Source organism: Bos javanicus, chromosome 8 (assembly GCF_032452875.1).
Source record: "Bos javanicus breed banteng chromosome 8, ARS-OSU_banteng_1.0, whole genome shotgun sequence".
In the NCBI taxonomy this organism is placed as follows: domain Eukaryota; kingdom Metazoa; phylum Chordata; class Mammalia; order Artiodactyla; family Bovidae; genus Bos; species Bos javanicus.
In genome coordinates, this window is record NC_083875.1 from 112,733,766 (window position 1) to 112,755,560 (window position 21,795).

At 55.7% G+C, this 21,795-nt stretch overlaps 1 protein-coding gene across 3 annotated transcripts in view; it reads left to right on the plus strand.

Annotated features, from left to right (window-relative positions):
• PXDN (peroxidasin) overlaps positions 1-21,795 on the plus strand; it is a 62,999-nt gene that overhangs the window by 25,888 nt on the left and 15,316 nt on the right. The window contains exons 4-14 of one of the 3 annotated variants that reach the window (XM_061426751.1): positions 2,927-2,998; positions 5,874-5,945; positions 6,271-6,342; positions 8,712-8,881; positions 9,884-10,001; positions 10,768-10,937; positions 14,014-14,286; positions 15,554-15,670; positions 15,961-16,119; positions 16,749-16,861; positions 17,569-17,725. In XM_061426751.1, the coding sequence (XP_061282735.1) occupies positions 2,927-2,998; positions 5,874-5,945; positions 6,271-6,342; positions 8,712-8,881; positions 9,884-10,001; positions 10,768-10,937; positions 14,014-14,286; positions 15,554-15,670; positions 15,961-16,119; positions 16,749-16,861; positions 17,569-17,725 (1,493 nt within the window). The remainder of the gene's footprint in view (positions 1-2,926; positions 2,999-5,873; positions 5,946-6,270; positions 6,343-8,711; positions 8,882-9,883; positions 10,002-10,767; positions 10,938-14,013; positions 14,287-15,553; positions 15,671-15,960; positions 16,120-16,748; positions 16,862-17,568; positions 17,726-21,795) is intronic. The other 2 variants (XM_061426753.1, XM_061426752.1) reach the window with 2 other exon arrangements.

The window sequence follows — 21,795 nt, forward strand, 5'->3', positions numbered from 1 at the left end:
TTTTAATTTCATGGCTGCAGTCACCATCTGCAGGGATCTTGGAGCCCAAAAAAATAAAGTCTGACACTGTTTCCACTGTTTCCCCATCGGTTTGCCATGAAGTGATGGGACCAGATGCCATGATCTTCCTTTTCTGAATGTTGAGCTTTAAGCCAACTTTTTCACTCTCCTCTTTCACTTTCATCAAGAGGCTTTTTAGTTCCTCTTCACTTTCTGCCATAACGGTGGTGTTATCTGCATATCCGAGGTTATTGATATTTCTCATTCCAATCTTGATTCCAGCTTGTGCATCCTCCAGCCCAGCGTTTCTCATGATGTACTCTGCATATAAGTACATATTTCATCCTTGGTATTTATTTAATTGGTGAGTGTTCCTTACCTGCTGGAACCCCAGTGATTTCTGGTAAGGAATAAACCTTCCCCTGCACTAAGATTTCCTCATGATGAAATGAACCCTTGAGACAGAACTCATAATCAAAGGGTAAACTCTGTGATGAAGTAGAGAATTGTTTTTGCTTTCTTATTAGCTCATGACCAATACCCAGTTATTCTTAGAAAAAATGGATTATCCCTGATATCTTTACCAACATTCAGTGGTTCAGCTGTTGCTCATGTTCTTTGAAAGGATTTCTTTACTCTCATCTTTCTGAAGTTCATGCAAGGTGATGTCAGTGTTGATATTTTGCTTTGCTTTTGAGTTGTTTTTAAGAAGTGGGCACAGAAGCCTCCCTTCAGACGTACCTCCTGGAGGAGTAGCGATAGGAGAGCTAACGCAGACCCAGACAGGCGTCGCCGCGCGTGGGGCCGTGTTCCAGAGCCTCTGGGTGTCTGTGGAACTTCAGCGACTGATCCGGAAAGACCGCAGTCCCCAGCCTTTCTGGCACTAGGGACCGGTTTTGTGGAAGACAGTTTTTCCCCGGGTGGGGGTGGGGGTGGTCTCGGGAATGATTCGAGTGCGTCACATTTATCGTGCAGTTTATTTCTATTTTTATTGCATCAGCTCCACCCCAGATCATCAAACCTCTGATCCCAGAGCTTGGGGCCCCCTGCTGCAAGGCACTGCCATTCCCTCCATTTTACACAGGAAGAAACGGAGGCAGAGAAGCGTGCATTCTTATTTAAGAATCAGCATTCAGTGGCAGCCCAGGGATTCAAATCCCCAACCTGGAGAAGCAGCGTCCTGTCAGGCTGGCACCAGGCCTCCAACTGGGGGCCTTCTGGCTGGTTTAGGTTCAGGCTTGCAGCTCCGTGTGATGTGGCCTCCGCAGGTTGGTGCCCAGTAAGAGGGGAGGGCACGTCCTGGGAGTGCAGGACTGAGCCAGAGAGGCGCTGCTCGCCAGGCGGGAGGACAGGAGCAGCCCAGCCACGGAGGGTGCAGAGCAAGGCCTACCCGAGTTACTCTGCAGGGAAGTGTGGGATTTGATCATCCCTCAGGGAGTATGCAGAGCAGGGCCTGTCTGAGTTACTCTATAGGGAAGTGTGGGATTTGGTCGTCCGCAGGGAGTCTGCAGAGCAGGGCCTGTCCGAGTTACTCTCTAGGGAAGCATGGGATTTGGTCGTCCGCAGGGAGTCTGCAGAGCAGGACCTGCCCGAGTTACTCTGTAGGGAAGTGTGGGATTTGATCGTCCGTCAGGGGGTGTGCAGAGCAGGACCTGTCCGACTTACTCTGCAGGGAAGTGTGGGATTTCATCGTCCGTCTACCCGCAGCAGCGACGGAGGGGCGCCCTGGGCAGGTGTCTCCACGTCTGCAGGTAGCCACGGTAGAGATGTGTTCTGAGGTCCTGGGCAGACAGGCAGACTCAGCGCACACGGGTTTGCAGGGCTGGGGAAGCAGACACTTCAGAGTCAACGTCTTCATCCTCTATGGGCCCCTTCCGGAGCTAGCAGACTCCTCCTGAGAAGGATGGGGCAGCGAAATTGAGTCCCTGAGGACCACGGGGGTCGGTGTCCAGGGAGCACGGTGTCAGCCACAGGTGACCATAAGTGAGGTCGCGTGGCCCTGGGCCAACACAGCTGCGTTTTCCAACACTGAGATGTGAATTTCACGTGATATTCACATGTCGACAAACATTCTTCTTTGGAAATTTTCAGTCACTTAAAGACATAAGAACCGTTCTTAGTCTGCAGGCCATATAGAAATAGGCACCAGCCTGTTGCGTGGTTCTTCGATTAGCCTTGGTTGCTTCTGTTTTAGAAGAATGGGATTTGAGTGGATGACTGGGTCCAGATGAATTTAGTCTTTACAATTCCTATTCCCTAGATTATTTCTGGGCATTTGAAAGTGGGCTTCCCAGGTGGCTCAGTGGTAAAGAATCCGCCTGCTGATGCAGGAGACGCAGGTTCGATCCCTGGGTTGGGAAGGTCCCCTGGAGGAGGGCATGGCACCCACCCCAGTATTCTTGCCTAGAGAATCCCATGGACAGAGGAGCCTGGCGGGCTACAGTCCACGGGTCATAAAGAGTCAGGCGCAACTGAGCACGGACGCGGGCTACAGTCCATGGGGTCGTAAAGACTCAGGCACGACTGAGCACGGACGCACACGTTTGAAACTGTATCGTGTCGGTCGCAGAACCTTACCTTCAGTGCATTTTACCTGTTTGTCAGGAAATTTTATTTTCTTCGGGCTCTGAGGCATGTGCTCTGTTAACTGTTCATAAACTGCCCTCCACCAATCCGTGAGTCTGGGGTGTGGTGGTCTGACGTCTCCAGTAGGAGGTTTTCCCCAGATAAAGAGAGGAGCCCCCGTGGAGGAGCTCTCCTTGCTGTGCAAGCGTTCTGTTTGTGTCCTCACACGATCGTGAGCGTGGACACTGTCTCCAGGCCCCAGCGGAGGTCTCGTCGCCCTCCGAGTGCCAGCCTGGCGCGTGCTAACCCCGTGTTTCTTGTTGCAGCCTGGCGCGTGCTGACCCCCTGTTTCTTGTTGCAGCTATCTGTACAAGAATGAGATCCAGGCGATTGACCGGCAGGCCTTCAAGGGGCTTGCCTCTCTTGAGCAACTGTAAGTGCCCCCTGCTCTGGGTGTCTTGGACTTCACCTGCCCCTCGCCTCTCGCCCGGAGCGCGGGCCCCGTCTGCTGCCTGCACGATGCATGTCTGTGCGGGGGGGCACGGGCGCTGCATGCAGACCATAGAGCCGTGGGGCCCCCTCCACCCGCCCCCGCCCATCCGGGCATCCGCGTGGCGCCCTGGGCCCTGCGCTCCCAGACGAGGGCCAGTGACACCGGCTGACCTCTGCCCCTCCGTGCTGGAGACAGCCTCGCAAACAGGTCTGAGCAGCTGGAGGTCTTCTGGGGAGAAGCAGGGACGAGGAGGCGGTCGTCCTTGCGCAGCATTTCCTGTTTGTGAATCTGCACGTTGAGGCTACTTCCCTTGCTCATGACATCATTATTTTGGAGAAAATAAACTTTCCTCCATGTGTTTCCAGTTAGGGAACACCGGATGCCGTTTCTGGGGCCTCATATGAAGTCCTGCTCTGCTGTGAAGTCAGCCTGTCCATTTTAAGCAGAGTTCCTGGTCAGAGGCGTTTCTCTGACCTGCTTATTACTTGGCCAGTCCTGGGCTGTCCAACACTGGGCTGGCGTCACCATGTGCAAGGCAGTTTCGTCCCGCGTGCCGCAGTGGGGGAAGATGTCTTTGGTGTTTTGTCGGTTGGCAGGACACGGAAGCTTCCCCAGAGACCTCGAGGCGGAACTGGGGAGGCCTCACCCAAAGCAGGAGCTTCCGAAGCACACGCTGGGCTCGTGCTTAAATACCTGTTTATTTATTCGGCTGAAAGCTGCTTTCCCAGCCCGCTGTGCTTGGTGTGGACTGGATTGGGGGGGAGGTTGGCCTGAGGGCTGCGTGCACAGAGGTCAGGCCATCGCAGGGACCCATGGGCATCTGGAGAGGCGCTGGGGAGGGAGGCTCCCCGGGAGCATGTCCCCGCATCCCTCTTGGTGTGAAGGGCTCGGGCTGGGCAGGACACACTCTCAGGAGCCAGGTGAAGCTCTGGCCTTGGGGTTGGGGGAGTGATCTGGGTTGTTTTGGAGGAAAACAGAGTGGGTGGAACAGGGAGGAAGGGAGTGGCACCCCCGAGGTGAGGTCTGCGTGGACACTGGTGACTAAGGCCCTGGGGCGTGTCCTGCAGACCCCGGGGAGGCGCTGGGCAGCGGTCTCTGCTGCTGAGACTTGGGGGTGAAGAGGCAGGCGGCTCAGACCCAGGCCCACCCGCGCGGAGGCCCCTTGGGAGAAGGGGCATGTCCCCAAGGAGAGCAGGCTCAGGTCCGCCCCCAGAGTGTGCCCAGCCCAGGGACCTCCACGCCCCTCGGCCAGAGGCAGGGCTGGTGGAGGGGGGAGGCAGAGGCCCTGTCTACCCAGCAGCTCTACCCTCTCAGGCCTTAAAGGAGGAGGGCACGACTGTGCAGTGCGAGTGTTTAGACTTTATTTGAGTGAATCGATTGGTGGGGGGTCTCACTAATGGGCCATGTGCACACACACCCCGCCCCGCTCCCAGGCTGGGCAAGGCTCGTGCAGGGATCTCACTAATGTGGCCCCCCGCCTTGCTCCCAGGCTGGGTGAGGCCGTGGAGCCGGTGCAAACGCAGAGCGAGAAACCTTGTGAGGGCCTGCGTCCTCAGGTTGCCAGCTGCCTGGTGTCCTTCATGCTGGTCTCTGCCCCTCCGTTGGGGCCGCCCCGGGCTCCCTGGAGGCCACAGGCTGGTGTTGGGCACTGTGCCGGGTGGGGCCCCCTTTCCTGCCCTGGGCCCATTTCCTCTCTGTTGGGGGTGGCCTCGAGGCAGCACCCATGGCTGGCCACCTGCGGGGCCGGCTTGTGGGTTTTTAAATCCAGCTTCCATGTGGTCCCTTCTCTCCCCGTTGTCCTCGCCCAGGACTCTCCCTGGGCCTGGCCGGCGGGCTCCCCTGGTCAGCCCGGCTGGGCCGCCCACGCCGACTGCTGGGGGCGCGTCCTCGGTGGTCAGGACGGAGCTCTCCTCCCCCCGCCTGCCCCGGCCACCCTGCCCTGAGGCCCCCACGCAGGCGGGAGGGCGCTGGGCACAGCCCAGGCTTCCGGGGGAGGCGGCCCAGCAGCCCGGCACCCGTGCGGTCACCGTGTATCCTCCCAGCGTCTGGCGGGGTGAGAGCAGACCCCGGCGGGCCAGCGCGTCAGGAGGGGCTCCTGTGGAGACACCCGTTAGAAGGTGACTTAGCCGTTCTTCTGAGGGAAAAACCCTCCGGCTTTCACAGTGAGAAGAGCAGTGTTTAGGAAAACCAGAAGAACTTCGTTTTACGGAAACTGTGTCCGTTGTAGAAAGCAAGGGCTCGTCTTGCGTGGATGGCTTCTGGGCCGTGAGGCTCTGTGCAGTCCAGGGGCGTTTGAGGCGGCGCAGTGTCCGCTCGGGCAGCTTTCTTCTCTTATCTGTGTGGTGGTTGTTTCTGCAGCTGAGAAGCAATGTTCCCAGCGCCCCTTTGAAGCGTGAGTTAGGCTCCTAAATCCATCTGTGAGTTAGACGGTTGGAACTAAGGCGTTCACATACCTGCGTGTGTGGTGAGGTGAAGATTCTGTTGGGTTTTCTAGAAAGGTCCGTGGCTGTGGAGCTGGGCATCCCTGGTCCCTCCCCCTTGGGTGGGGAAGAGGCCCGGTGGGCAGGCTAACCCTTTCTCTCACCGCTCCGTCCGCCAGTTACAGTCTGCGCCCAGTTTTCCGCGGTCTTTAACCTTCCTGCTGGATGACTTCATTTGATCCGCATACAATGTAGGAGCTCTAGAGAGTTATCTATTGATGTGTGGACTCGAATGACTTAGGGAAAACATGTGTTCAGTGAAACTCTGTAGCTCTGTAGAAACACAGAATTGCTTACAACTTGTTTCTTGTCCCCTTTTTTGAAAACTTCTTTAGATACCTGCACTTCAATCAGATAGAAACTTTGGACCCGGAGTCATTTCAGCATCTGCCGAAGCTGGAGAGGCTGTAAGTCTGGTCTGCCTCCTGCGGTTCTGGAGCTCCTGGCTCAGCCCTTCCCCTGTGACAGAAAGAGCACCTCCCCTGTCCAAACTCTGCAGCATCTCAGCAGGGAGTCTGTGCTTCTCCCCTGACAGTCCAGGAGTGGAATAGCGATAAGATGGGGGGATTATTTTCTCTGCTCAATGGCATTGCTCCCAAGTTCATTTGTATTAAACAAAGGCAGTTACCGAGACAGTCTTCTCAAGCTGGTTTACTTGACTGTGTATAGTCTTTTCTCCACGTCTAAGCAGCATTTTAAGGAATCTCTTCGGTTTATTTTCTCTTTCAACAGGTTTTTACATAACAACCGAATCACACATTTGGTTCCGGGGACATTTAATCACTTGGAATCTATGAAAAGATTGTAAGTACACTGACCTTTATGCCGTCTTTCCGGCAAAGACAGCTTCTCCATGCCATGCATTCACCTCCCTCTTCACTGGGTATTTCAAGGATTTCATCACATGCTGGATGTGACTCAGGAAGGGAGGGTGGATTAAACCATCAGAGCCACAACCCGGACCTCACTGACTCAGGAAATGTGCCTCAGGTTAACACAGTAGGCAAGTAAGACTACCTTAAAAATCAATTTTAAATGCTTCAAATTAGTTTTTTATTCCATGTTAACATATTTTAGTGATGGAAATAAAATCGGCCTAGAAGGAATCTCTAAGCTATATTCCATTCCTTTTCTTTAGTCGTGCACACAACTGAGTTCCGTCCATTTTCAGATCTCTGAAAAGAAGCTGTCTTCACACTGATCACTTCTGACATGACCAATGACAGAACTGAGGTGTTCTCACAGAACCGAGGTGTTTTGATAGAGCTGAGATGTTCTCACAGAACCGATGACAGACCAAGGAGTTCTGACCGGACCGAGGAGTTCTGACAGGACCGATGACAGAACCGAGTTGTTCTGATAGGACCGAGGAGTTCTGACCGGACCGAGGTGTTCTGACAGGACCGATGACAGAACCAAGGTGTTCTCACAGAACCGAGGAGTTCTGACATGACCGATGACAGAACCGAGGTGTTCTGACTGAACCGAGGTGTTTTGATAGAGCTGAGATGTTCTCACAGAACCGATGACAGACCGAGGAGTTCTGACAGGACCGCGACAGAACCGAGTTGTTCTGATAGGACCAAGGAGTTCTGACTGGACCGAGGTGTTCTGACAGCACTGATGACAGAACCGAGGTGTTCTGGTGCTGGTGGGAGACGCTGACTCATGTCTTCTGTGCGCTTTTCTCTGAGGTCTTGAAGGCCATTGTTTCTCAGTTAGATATTACTCAGTGTGAACAATGAACTAGATTTAAGACAGAGACAGAAAGGTCAGATTGCCGAGCCTGGACCCAGGGTGGACTTCTGTTTCTCTCCTCAGTGAAGTAAAACACAGCTTTCCTCACAATTTGTAGTCTGTTTCTTTAGGATAAAGAAGATAAAGAAATCTCTAGCCAAATGTCAAGGTGCGTTCTAGGGGGCAGATAAGATAACTGCTGCCTCTCTGACAGATAAGAGAGCAGGAAAGAGGTTGCCGGGCGTCACCTGGACGGGTCAGGCAGGCAGCGCCTCCCTGAGTCCAGCCCAGGCTGGCAGGGTCTGTCCCCCGCCTTCTTTCTGCCCCTCGGTTCCGCCCTCTGGGCCGTGGCCTTTGCCCGTCTGCGACACACCTCAGACTTCTCGGCTCCATCGAGCTCCCCCTGACCCCTGGGTGGCCGAGGGGAGCGTGCAGCCGGGGGCTTCCGGCCAGTGTCACCTACTGGGCCCACCTGCCCACCCACTGTCCTCGGGGCCCGTCGTCAGTACAGAGGTCCTGGTATTTTCCCAGCGGGGCTGAGGGGCCAGTGGGTGCCGGGCAGGTCCCCGTGGCCGGGGGAGCTCTGGCGGGTCTGCCTGGAGCCCCTTAGACCCCGCTGGCTGTACTCATCAGAGCTGACCATCTGGAGAGGGGCCAGCCCTACCTGCCGCTCCCCCCAACCCCGAGCCAGCCTCAGAGAGATGCAGGTGGGAGGTGTGACGTCGGGCTGGCCTCCCGGGGAGCCCTGGCCTGTGGGGGTGCTGAGTGGACGCCTGCGAGCAGCCCCCCAGCTCTGGTCCCAGGGGCCCCCTGCCCAGCGTGGCCAGCCTGCAGCGGGGGTCTGAGCAGGGCTGGTTTCCGGCCTCTTGCCAGCACGTGTCAGGTCAGGCGGCCGTGGCTTCGGGTTCCCCTGTTACACCCCTCAGCTTGGGCTCCGCCACATAAACGGCCATTGTCCCGAGGGCGGAGGCAACGCCCTGCCTGTTCCACTCTTGGGAGGGTTGTGTCCACCTTCATGGGCCCCCTCCCCGTGGGCTTGCAGGATCATTCAGCCCCTGAGAGGTGCCTCTTGGGGGTGTCAGTCACGTGAGGTAATCCCGGAAGACGACGGGAGTGGTGCTGGCTTGGGGGAGTCCCTCGTTTCCCGTCTCACACGGGCTCCTGTCCTGCCCCGCCTCCGCCAGCCCACGTTGGTCCTGCGTCCACCCTGCATCTCACGCCTTTGGTTGCTCTCAGCACCACCCTTTACTGTGTCGCTTGGGCTCCCTGCTCCCCGGCTCTGGTTCTGCCGAGTGTGGGTCCCGCCAGCTCGGGTCCTGGTCGGGCAGGACCCGCTCAGATCCCACTGTCTGCAGCCCCCGCGCCACGGGTCCGTCTGGGCTGGGTCAGCCCTGTGCATCCACATCCACGTCTCACGCGCGGCCTCCTCCGTGCAGGCGCCTGGACTCCAACGCGCTCCGCTGTGACTGTGAGATCCTGTGGCTGGCGGACCTGCTGAAGGGCTACGCGCGGTCAGGAAACGCGCAGGCTGCGGCCACCTGTGAGTATCCCAGGCGCATCCAGGGCCGGTCGGTGGCCACCATCACCCCAGAGGAGCTGGACTGTGGTGAGTGCCTCCGGAGGGCAGGGCGCCTGCAGCCCTGTGTCCATCTGTCCCTGGGAACCCCACGAAGCGAGTCTGGGTGGGCCTCACTGGTCCCTACTCAGAGTGTGTCTCTGCAGTGCCTGTAGGAAACTACTTTGTAATAAACGTGGATTTTATTGTCAGGTTTCCCTGCAAAAAAAAAAAGCAACGTGAAATGCATCAGGTCCTCTGTTGCTCCTTCCGACCGTCTGCCTTTAGAGGCTGCAGCTGCCGGGCGGCAGGGCCCGTGGTGGGAGGGGGCGGCGCCTGGGGGAGGGCCTGGGGCTGCCAGCTGGGAGCTGGCCGCCTCCTGTGTCTGGATCTGGGCGGTGGCCACTCGGGGTGGACCGGGCTGGGTTCGTCCAGCTGATTCCCCTGAGTGCTGCCTGCAAGTGCGTGACCTCTCACCACAAACACAAGAAAAGAAGCAGTCAGACCCCACAAGGCAGAATCTCCCATATAAGTAAATGGCGAGGAACTCAGCTCCTCGGTGTACCGCGCCGTAGGAGTGGGAAAATCGGCTTCTCCAGAGCATCATCTTTATATTCATATATTAAAAACAGACTTGACTGCAGTCGAAAGTCGCTGTGTTTCCTGGTAACGCGGCAGCTGCGTCACTTCGCTGGTCACCTTTTGTGACCTTTCGTAGACGATCCCTTTGCAGTTGGGCTCCTGGCCCTTCGCGTGTGCAGGCGACTGGTTTCAGCCCCGGGGCTGCCCTGTGGCCTCTCCGCATCCTGCCCTCATCGGTGAGGGCGGGGCCGGTGGCAGGGGTCCCGCGGTGAGCCTCAGGTCCTGGAAACGCTGTGTGGTTCGGCTCTAACACCGTCTTCTCCGTGGAGAAGCCCACTGGCTGTTCTCACGGGAGTGTGTTTGGTTTGAACATGTGCGATTTTCTCTTGAACCAAAGGGACTTGCTCTGGGTTCTTGTTCGCACGGTGGTTTATGACCAAGACAAGAGGGTCTGCTTTCCTTTTGGCGCAGAAAGGCCTCGGATCACGTCGGAGCCTCAGGATGCTGACGTCACCCTGGGCAACACTGTCTTCTTCACCTGCAGGGCTGAGGGCAACCCCAAGCCCGAGATCATCTGGCTGCGGAACAAGTGAGTGCTCCCGGACAGGGTGCCGGGCGCTGGGTCCCAGCCGTCAGAGGGGTGCTGGGCGCCGGGGCTGAGGGCAACCCCAAGCCCTAGATCATCTGGCTGCAGAACAAGTGAGTGCTCCCGGACAGGGTGCCGGGCGCTGGGTCCCAGCCATCAGAGGGGTGCTGGGCGCCGGGTCCCAGCCGTCAGAGGGGTGCTGGGCACCAGGGCTGAGGGCAACCCCAAGCCCGAGATCATCTGGCTGCAGAACAAGTGAGTGCTCCCGGACAGGGTGCCGGGCGCTGGGTCCCAGCCGTCAGAGGGGTGCCAGCGCTGGGTCCCAGCCGTCAGAGGGGTGCTGGGCGCCGGGTCCCAGCCATCAGAGGGGTGCTGGGCGCCGGGGCTGAGGGCAACCCCAAGCCCGAGATCATCTGGCTGCAGAACAAGTGAGTGCTCCCGGACAGGGTGCTGGGCGCTGGGTCCCAGCCGTCAGAGGGGTGCCGGGTGCCGGGTCCCAGCCGTCAGAGGGGTGCTGGGCACCGGGTGCCAGCCATCCCTGTACCCCAGAAGCTCCAGGGTGCCTGCCCACCCTGACCTTTCCTCCTCCTCCCACACAACCCTTTCTGCTCCTCCCTGGAGGGAACACAAAGAGGAGAAGACGTTTCTCTGGCACCTCAAGTGCTCTGTGCCTGGAGGCCAGGGTCCCTGGGCTGGGACCAGACATCCACAGAGGACTGGATGTTTCCTGTGCTTTGGGGGCCTGAGCCAGCCAGGTCTGTCGTTATAGCAACGAGCTGAGCATGAAGACGGATTCCCGTTTGAACTTGCTGGATGACGGGACCCTCATGATCCAGAACACGCGGGAGACGGACCAGGGCATCTACCAGTGCATGGCGAAGAATGTGGCCGGGGAGGTGAAGACGCAGGAGGTGACCCTCAGGTACTTCCGGTCTCCAGGTAGGCACAGAGCTCCTCGGATACTCAGCACCCCCAAATCCCCTTCCTCCCGTCCACCCCCCTCTCTCTTTGCACCTGGTGGCGAGGGACAGACACCAGCGTCCCGGCTGGAGCGCCAGCAGCAGGGTCAGCTCAGGGTCACAGATGACCCCTGACCGTTGCTCTGGGCCACCGCAAACCCTTAACCCAGGTGGTCACTCAGAGTGGCCGTGGGTAGCCACTGCTGGGATCACTGTCCAGAGGGCTGTGGACACCTGGGGGACAAGTGTCCCCGCCCGATACCTCCATTCGCGGTGGTCCCAAGGGCATCTCACTGGCTGCCCCCTGGCAGTGGGCTTGCTCTTGTGCTACAGGCCCTGGCTACTTTAAAAGAAACCCAAAATCTGAATTTGGGTGCAAAATTCCCATATCTATAGTATTGGTACCTGATCTGAAAAGACAATTGGAGCCAAAGGAAGCACAGCTATGTCCTTGGATTGGCCTGGGCCACACCAGGTTACAAACCCCACTCTTGTCCAAGTGTTGACCTTGGGACTTTGGCCAGAAGAGGAGCTGGCTCTTGGAGAAGAGCCTGGGGGTGACCCTGGTCCCAGGGCTGCTGGGCACAGCACCTGTGGCCCTGGTGCCGCCACGGTTCTGGGTCGTCCTCGTGTGAGTGCGCCTGGTCTGTGTTTCTCTCGTGCTGTGGGATTCAGGGCCTTGCAACACCTTTGGCTGCAGGATGAATGGTTTCTGTGTTTCTTTGTTTAGAGTCTTACTATGAGAACTTTGTATGCCTCGGTATATCCCAGCAGAGACATGTCCAGATTTACTGATGAATGAGAATCCCCAGCTCTCAAACACCAGTTTAGAGGAATGAGCAGGGCAGATAACTGCAGCCAAGTCAAATCCCTTTAATCCCAGGTTCCCCAAGTGGAGCAAGGCGTCCAGGATTTCTGCAGAGCCACACGGCTGTGAGTCTGCCAGACAAGACAGGGCTCCTGGTCACGAAGGAGCTTGTGCTTTGTTTGTAAGGACCAGGGAAACCCACATAATGTTGACTGGAGTGGTGCAGTGCTGGAGGGACACGTCAGAACAGAAGGGAACAGCAGAACGTGAAAGGGCGAGTCCTTAGCACAGTTGCTGTGTCAACAGGGCCGCTGATACCTGGATGGGAATAGTAGTCTCTCTCTGGCCCGAGAATTCCAAATCTAACCTCTTTTGATCCGAATCTTGGTTTGTTTCTCAGGAACAAGAGCCTTCCTTAGTACACCAGTCTGAGCTTGTTGGCCTTGCTCCCAGAAATGCACGTGAAGCGTCTCCTACAGGGGGATGGGGAGGTCACTGCAGACCAAGGGGTCAGCCAGTGGCAGCCGGTCAGCCTGGACCGGGGCCGCCCGGCCTGGACCGGGGGCCGCCCAGCCTGGACCGGGAACTGCCTGGCCTGGACCGGGGACTGCCCAGCCTGGACCAGTGGCAGCCAGTCAGCCTGGACCAGGGGCCGCCCGGCCTGGACCAGTGGCAGCCAGTCAGCCTGGACCAGGGGCCGCCCGGCCTGGACCGGGGCCGCCCGGCCTGGACCAGTGGCAGCCAGTCAGCCTGGACCAGGGGCTGCCCGGCCTGGACCAGGGGCCGCCCAGCCTGGACCGGGGGCCGCCCAGCCTGGACCACTGCCTGGCTTTACAAGATCTTTACACTAAGAATGTGTTTTGCCTTTTTTATGTGATTGAAAACACTTACGAATAGCAGTTTAGAATACATGATGAAATGAAGTTCAGATTTCAGTCTATTGATTAGGTCTTTTTGGAACATAATCATACTCAAAGATTTATGGCCTGAAAGGCCCAAAGTACATGCGCTGTGCCCCTCTGTGGAAGTCTGCCAGTCCTATGATATAGATGACGATGGCCTGTGAGTAAGTTTCCATGAGTCACAAAGGGTAAATGTTCTTTATCTATTTTGAAGCTCTGTTATTAGGGACATATTAGTCCACAGTGTTTATCTTCCTCATGAATTAAACTTTGATTATTAACACTTTCACCTCTCTCAGTGTTTTTTGCCCTAAGATGGGTCTGATTTTATACAGAGGCAACCATTTTTCCTTTAATTAGTGTTTATCACCTGTACCTTTCCCACCATTTTGCTCTGCTCTAAACTGTCACAGAATCTCAAATAACATCATAATCAATATATAAAATCCTAGTCAATCCTGTGAGTGTTCAGTAAGTGGAATAGATGAAGGCTGTAAGTAGCTTTGGGCTAGATAGATCAAGGTTTGTAACCAAAGAAGTTACAAAAAGATTACTTATTTTTGGAGCTTTTTCGGTTGGAAAATTGTGAATAAGGATGTCAGCCCAAAGAAACAGCACAGTGATAAGTCCTTTTTTAAAAACATGTATTGTTCTGTAAGCCTATTAAAATACCTATGGGGTAAAGTCCTAGCAGAGTAATTTCTGAGCGGAAGGGTGAGTGAATTTCCGGATTTGAGATACGCAGCCACGTTTCTGTCCTGGTGGAGCAGGGCAGCTTGCGCTCCTGACGTGTTAGAAACATGTTGTTTCTGTGCATACTCATCTCAAGAGCTCAATAATAAATATGTGGATTTTTTTTCTGGATTTAGAGTTGAAAACTGAGCAACTGAACTGAACTGAACTATTATCATGCTATTCGTTTGTATTTTCCTTTCTGTGAGGGAAAAATTTTTGATTTCTGTATGTTCTAAATACCCTTTAAAAACAGTGTTTTATAACCAGTAAGAACTACTCGCAAGGTTTACTTACTAACAAGACTGACAAAATGCTTTTAGAATCATCAAAAGTGAGACTGCACCAGAATTCAGTCCATGTTTGAAAAAGGAACCGGTTCTAACTGGTCAGCCCTGCTGATGCTGGCTTGACCTGACGCTGGCTTGACCTGACGCCCTGCGCCGTCTTTGTGGTCTGCACGTTTCTTTGAAAAGGAGAGGAGACAAAGCGTGCAGTTGTGTTGAATTGGTTCTACTCATTTTAGACGTCAGTAGGTAGAACGAGTAGGAAAGGCAAGCAGACGGGTCTGCTAAGCTGGAGGATGTTGATTGCAAATCTGTCTCCCGCGGCAGCTCGCCCGGCGTTTGTCATCCAGCCCCAGAACACAGAGGTGCTGGTCGGGGAGAGTGTGACTTTGGAGTGCAGCGCCACGGGCCACCCCCCGCCTCAGATCACCTGGACCAGGGGCGACCGCAGCCCCGTGCCCACGGACCCTCGGGTGAGCATCACCCCGTCCGGCGGCCTCTACATCCAGAACGTGGAGCAGGAGGATAGCGGGGAGTATGCCTGCTTCGCCTCCAACACGGTGGACAGCATCCACGCGACGGCGTTCATCATCGTCCAAGGTGAGGCCCGCCGGCGCGGAGCCCCGCCTCCCTGGCGTCCCCGGAGCGGCCCGAGCTCCTCCTGGTACCCCGTCCCTGCAGACCCTCCGCGGGACTGCTGACACGTTGATTTTCCGCCCGGAGGCATCAGGCGGCCAGGGCTCTGTTTTTCTGCCGTGTCCTCCGTGTGAATGTGGGTGTGCGTTTTCTGCCGTGTCCTCCGTGTGAATGTGGGTGTGTGTGCCAATTCACCGTTGTCTAGAAGGCTGGCACACGTGTTGGAATGTCCTTAGGGTCGATTTCTGAACTCGGAGCCTGAGAGTATATATAGTTCTAAGACTTAACGTTATGTGTTTCCAAAGTCCTTAACTGGTTAGAATGAGTTTATGAATAGTTTTCAAACTTAGTTGCAAAGCGGGACTTTGGCTGACAAGGGCTAGGACGGCGCAGGAGTGTGAGCGCAGAAGACGAGTTTCCCTCCTCCTGCCTCCTCGTCGGCTTTTCCGGCCTCCGGCGGAAGCAGACTCACTGGACGCCGGTGACTTTTCCTCTGTCCTCCGGCTCTTTCTCTGCACGCACGCCCGTACAGTCATGCTGTTTGGTTTTGATTGTGGCTGTCGTGTGTGTGCTGAGTCGTTTCAGTCGTGCCCGACTCTTTGTGACCCCATGGGCTCTAGCCCACCAGGTCCTCTGTCCCTGGGATTCTCCAGGCCAGAATCCTGGAGGGGGTTGCCATTCTGTCCTCCAGGGGATCTTCCCGACCCAGGGCTGAGCCCCCGTCTCCCGCGTCTCCTGCATCGGCAGGCCGTTTCTTTACCACTAGCGCCACCTGGGAAGTTGGCTTGTTGCTTTTATAAAAATGGAATTACGTTGGATATATTTATTCTGTAATTCACTTTTGTCTCTCTCACCCAGTAGTAACAACATAACTCCTGTCACCGCACATAGTTGCACTGGATGACATTTATCCATTTGCAAATATATTGGTTTAGGCTGAGGAGATGAATCTGGGCCCTTTGCAGGAACCGAGGTTGGTCATTAGTGAGTTCTATGCTGTTGGATCAATAGTCTCCGCACACGTGACCGTGTGATGCTGAGAAGCACCCAGGGTGTGGTCTTCTTCCTACTCCGCATCCTTTTCTCTGGCCTCTTCCTCCCTCCCTGGGATGCCGCACCAGCAGAGGGGTCCTGGTGGGCCCTCAGGGCGGCCTCGCTCCGGGAAGGAGACTGGCTTTGCACCCAGAGCTGTGCCCTAAATGCCTCGTTTCTGCGTCTTTCCCCCCGTAAGCGCTTCCTCAGTTCACCGTGACGCCCCAGGACAGAGCTGTCATCGAGGGCCAGACGGTTGAGTTCCACTGCGAGGCAAAGGGCTACCCGCAGCCTGTCATCGCCTGGACCAAAGGAGGTGAGTGGCCCACAGGGCAGCGACCCGCCCTGCCCCTCTTCGCTCCCTGGGGCACGGTGCCCTGGGCAGGCCGCAGCAGCGGAATCAGACGTGACTCAGCGCCGCGGCGCGTCCGGCCGGACCTATCCTCACCGAGGACCAGGGCGGCAAGCCCGCCTCCGGGAACACGGACCTGGGGACAGAAGCTCCTCGATCCTTCCATCCCTCAGTCAGGCCTCTGCCTGGCCCCGAGGAAGGCTAGGCTCCTGCCCCTGCATCCGCATCGCTGAGAGCGCGTCTCAACCTTGCAGGGAGCCAGCTGTCGGTGGACAGACGCCACCTGGTCCTGTCCTCGGGGACGCTGAGGATCTTGGCCGTCGCCCTGCATGACCAGGGCCAGTACGAGTGCCAGGCTGTGAACATCATCGGCTCCCAGAGGGTCGCCGCACACCTGACCGTCCAGCCCCGAGGTAGACGGTGGTCCTCACCCTCCCCCAGCAGACCACCCTGGACTTGCATCAGGAGGCCTTAGTCATAGCTGGAATCGTCCATGTCAGCCGTGGGGACCCTGCTCAATGGGGGGTCACGGGCATGGTGGGCTCCTGCGGTTCAGTGGGCTGTGCGTCCACTGCTTACCTGTGGCCCCGTGTCGTGGGTGGCCTGGCCTGGGGGAGGGGCTGGAGGCTCTGCCGGCAGAGTGTCGATAGGGGTTGAGGCCTGGGTCTGATCCAGCCGATGGGCTCTGGGCTTCCTTCCAGTCCTGACCAGGCAGGACAGCGGATGGCCCGTGAGTGGGGCCGCTAGCTGGTGCCCTGCTTCCTGCCTCATCACCAGTTCCTGGGGGTCGAGGCCTTGGACTCGCACGCAGGGCAGGAGCCACACGCACCGGCGGGCCACTGCCCTGAGGCTGCCGCTCGCGGGGAGGCTGGAAGCCCCAGAGGTCCTGTCTGGCTTCTTCTTAGTAGGAAACAGGGTCACGGCCCGGCCACAGCGAGGGCACTCGGTGCCCTGGGCCTGCTCAGACCGGGGGCAGGGCATCTGCTGCAAACCTTGAACTGCCTGGGTTCTGTGCGCGGCAGCCCCTGTCCTTGCCTTGCAGTCACCCCGGTGTTCACCAGCGTCCCCAGGGACATGACGGTGGAGGTGGGCAGCAACGTCCAGCTGCCCTGCCGTCCCCAGGGCGAGCCGGAGCCCGCTGTGACCTGGAACAAGGTAAGGGCTGAGGCGTCCGGCCCTGCCTTCGTGGGGGAGACAGCCACCCTGAACAAGACCGACTCGGGACATTTGCCCGTGCGTGTCCTTGGTGACAGAAGCGAAAACGAAGTCCCTCTTGCTAGGTCCTCGTCCAGCAATCACTGGAGAGATTTTCTGGTGTCCATTTCACTGTGTTGTTCTTACTGAGCCCAGCACAGAAACGCTAGTCTGTGTTCAACTGTGAGCAAATTGTTCAATACAACCCACATTTCTGGAGGTCGTGAAGTGGTTCCCTGAGAGGGAGGTGGGGTCCTCAGGGCCTTGATGCCTCCACCTGCCTTGCTTCCTCCTCGTCCTGGGGGGTCACCTGCCTTCCTTGGCAACACACACCTGCCCTGGCTGCTCCCACACGCTGGCTGCCCCGCTGTGCACCGCCAGCCCAACACACGTCCCACGAAGGTCACCTTTTGTGCCCTGGGATCCTGCAAAGTCCCACACAGCGAGGTTTGTGTCTTAAGCTTTCTGGGTATTTTGCCAGCAGGTAGGAGGGGCTCCTGCCCTTGAATCTGCAGTGGGCAGGATCGTCCCAGTGTCTGGCGGGTCTGAGAACAGCCATCAGGAGCGCTCCGTTCGAGAGGCCCTGGCACGTGGTGCCTCTCCCCCAGGAGAGACCCTTCGGGTCCTTAGTCTGATTCCCACCATCCTCTCCGCTTGTTTTGCTCCAGGATGGGGTTCAGGTGACAGAAAGTGGGAAATTTCACATCAGCCCCGAGGGGTTCCTGACCATCCGCGACGTTGGGACCGCAGATGCTGGCCGCTACGAGTGTGTGGCCCGGAACACGATCGGGCAGGCGTCGGTCAGCATGGTGCTCAGCGTGAACGGTGAGGCTACGGAGTGGATGCCCCGCGAGCTTGGAGGCTGTTGGAGAGCAGGGCACGTCCACTTTGCAGAAAGGTTGGCGCAGCCCAGAGGCACAGCCGCCCCCCTCCACTGCCCCAGGCTCTGAGAGCGCCGTGGCGGCCCGCTTGGAGGGCCTCCTTGCTCTGGGTTTTGCAGTTGGTTTAGTGGTTGCCCAAACCCTCTCGAGTTCTGCAACATGTAATTTGCAGCCACCGTTTGGCAGAAGCACAGACGCAGCTCCTGCTGTGGAATCCGGGCCCCTTCGTTCTGCGTTCTGTCCATTCTGAGCGTGTGTGGCCTCTTGTGGCCCTAGGGTGTGCTCAGCCCTCATCTGAAACCCACACGAGGGCAGGGGCCGTCCCCTTCCCTGAGTCTGGTCCTGCCCCAGGGCCTGGCGGGCCCGCTCTATGCCGACGGGCAGTGCTTCCCATCCCAGAGCTGCAAACTTCGGACGTGCTCCTTGGTTCCAAGCAAACAGGGTAAAATGCAAGCCTGTAGCTTTTTGTAAGTCTTACAGCTCCACCCAAACCTGCACTTGGTAAGTTGCATTTGTTTTTTCCCAAGCAATAGTCTTAGGAAAGTAATTCAAAAACATACGTACCTTAAAAAAAAAGGGTAAAGGAAATTCACTAAAATGTGGTTATTTTGGAGATCGTGGGTGGGAGGTTCTCTTTATATTTCATGTGTAACTAATTCATGTTAAAGCAACATTATTTTTCAAGTATAAAAAACGTGGAAGAAACACCGTTGTTTATATGGATGCCCCAGTGGCTCCTTAAGCCCGTGGGCACCTGCAGACCACGGTAGAGGCACATCTGCACGTCTCTTTTTTTTTCTTTTTTTTTTTTTTAATGTTAAATGACCTTATTTTCCCATTATATTAGACTGGAGTGATTATAAATTAAATCAGTGAATTCCCTGATTTAAAAACAAATTCAACTTAAGTCATTGGTAATAACGAAATGTTAGTTGATAAAATTATGTAAGATTGTCCTGTCCGTTTGTCTGACTTGTGGCATTAGGTGCATAAAACCTATAAAAATATTAGGCTCTAAAAGTTACCTAATGCAGGGGCTTCTGGTTCAGGATGGTAGAGTAGAAGGATGTGGGCTCCTCTCCTGTGAGGACACCGAAATCATAGCTACCGGTTGAATAGCCATTGACAGGAGAACACTGGAACCCACCAGAAAAAGATGCCCCGTGTCCAAAGACGAAGAAGCCACAGCGAAGTGGTGGGAGGCGGGCAAGCACAGGAAAGTCAGATCTCATGCCCCCAGGGTAGGCAACCCGTGACAGGAGAACAATGATACCAGAGACGCTCTCCCGCTCTGGGGAAGACTCTGAGCCTCACGTCAGGCTTCCCAGCCTGGGGGTCTGACAAAGGGACTGGGCGTCCCCCGGGAGCCTGACCCTGAAGGCCAGTGGGGTTTGCTTACAGGACTCCCACAGGCCTGGGGGAAGCAGCATCTTGCCCTGGAGGGCACACGCAGAATCTCGTATGTGCCAGGATCTGGGCAAAAGGAGCAGTGACCCCACAGGAGACGGAGCCAGGCCTACCGGCCTGTGTGGGGGCCTCTCCTGAGGAGGCGCCGGCCAGCAGTGGCTCCTCACAGGGACGGGGGTCCTGCCGGCCTGTGTGGGGGCCTCTCCTGAGGAGGCGCCGGCCAGCAGTGGCTCCTCACAGGGACGGGGGTCCTGCCGGCCTGTGTGGGGGCCTCTCCTGAGGAGGCGCCGGCCAGCAGTGGCTCCTCACAGGGACGGGGGTCCTGCCGGCCTGTGTGGGGGCCTCTCCTGAGGAGGCGCCGGCCAGCAGTGGCTCCTCACAGGGACGGGGGTCCTGCCGGCCTGTGTGGGGGCATCTCCTGAGGAGACGCCGGCCAGCACTGGCTCCTCACAGGGACGGGGGTCCTGGCAGCAAGTCCTGGAAGGGGCCCCTTGGCCTAAGTCCCCGTGGAGGTGACCACTGACCCTACCACAGAGCCTGTAGGCCCCAGGCCGCATGACTCACAAGGTGGGATCAATGGGTGACTGGATTAAATTTTTACTGAGCAAGACCCAGTTTTTCCCACCACCCAGTCCCTCCCATCAGGAAGCTTATACATGCCTTGTGGCCTCATCCACCAGAGGGCAGACAGAAGAAGCAAGAAGGACCACAGTCCCGCAGCAGCTAGGCCCAAAACCACATCACAGAGACTTAACCATGAGGAAGAGTTTTCGTCCCAGATGAAGGGATAAGATAAAACCCCAGAAAAGCAACCAGATGAATTGGAGATAGGCAACCTTCCAGAAAAAAAATTTAGAATACTGATAGTGAAGATGATCCAGGATCTCAGACACAAAATGGAAAAGATGCAGGAAATGTTTCCCAAAGACCTAGAGGAGTTAAAGAACAAACAAACCGAGATGAACAGCGCGCTGGAAGCAATCAGCAGCACTTAGCTGAGGCAGAAGAACAGAGGAGTGACCTGGAGGACAGAGTGGTGGAAATCACCGCCACAGAGCAGACTGCAGAAAAAAGAGTGAAAGGGAATGAAGGTAGCCTGAGACCTCCGGGACATCAACACACCGACACGTGCATTATGGGGATCCCAGAAGGAGAAGAGAGAGAGAAAGGACCCAAGGAAGATTTGAAGAAATAGCTGAAAAGTTCCCTAACGTGGGAAAGGAGATAGTCAACCAAGTCCGGGAAGCACGGAGTCCCGGGCGGGATAAACCCAAGGAGGAGCACACCGAGACACATAGCAGTCACACTGACAAAACCCAAAGACAAAGATAAGCGGTGAAAAGCGACAGGGGAAAAGCGACAGGTGACATACAGGGGCGCTCCCGTCTGCTCAGCGGAAACTACAGGCCAGAGGGCAGGCGTGGTACATTTAAAGTGATGAAGGGGAAGAGCCAGCAACCAAGAACACTACCCAGAAAGACTCAGATTTGATGGAGAAATCAAAAGCTTTCCAGACAAGTGAAAGTTAAGAGAGTACATCTGTACCAAACCAGCTGGACAACAGATGCTAAAGGGATTTCTGTAGGCAGGAAACACAAGAGAAGGAAAAAGACCCACACAAAATAAACCCAAAACAATTAAGAATATGGTAATGTCATGTAATTATCATACGTACCCAAATTGCCTTAACCGTAAGTGGATTAAAGGCACCAGACCGGCTGGGTGGCTGAGTGTGTGTGCACAGATGCACCTCTGCGTCGCGCTGCTTAGCCCTAAACTGTGCAGGTTCTATATTGTTAGGGTGATCGTGTTTCCTTTAGGGCTTGCAAGTGTAATTATGTTTTGTGTTTTGTCTGGCTATTGATTGTGAACACTGATAAACAGCTGTTACTATTATATTTTTGCTGGTTACAATAATTATATCACAACTGTTCAACAGAAAATAATCGAATTCTATATCATTGAAACTACCATTTAATAGAAAACTTCTGAAAGTGAAAGTCGCTCAGTCATGTCCAACTCTTTGCGACCCCATGGACTGTACAGTCCACGGAATTCTCCAGGCCAGAATCCTGGAGTGGGTAGCCTTTCCCTTCTCCAGGGGATCTTCCCAATCCAGGGATCAAACCCAGGTCTCCTGCATTGCAGGTGGATTCTTTACCAGCTGAGTCACAAGGGAAGCCCAAGAATAATCACTTTTTAAAATCCAGATGCATAACAGAATTATCTTGGATTGTTTGAAAACCACAAAGGCCCAGGCGTCGCTGTCCTTCTCCAGGGCGCGCTGTGACTGATGAGCAGCTGGCCTGGCCTTGCTCTCTCCAGTTTGTTTCCTTTTTCCTGTTTCACACTCAGTGCTCCCATTTCACTCAGTTTACATTTCTTCAATTTTTCCATCTTTTTTTTTTTTTGCTGTCATTCTCTCTCAAGCCTTTATGAAGCATACCAGAAAAGCTTTTGTGTATATATATATTGTGTTAATATAGTATTTGTTTTAGAAAATTTATGAGTTTTTGCCTAGCTGAAAAAATTATGACATTTTGATTCAACTCATTTGACTTAGTATGACTAGAATGTAGATTTCTAATTTATATTCACTCAAAACTT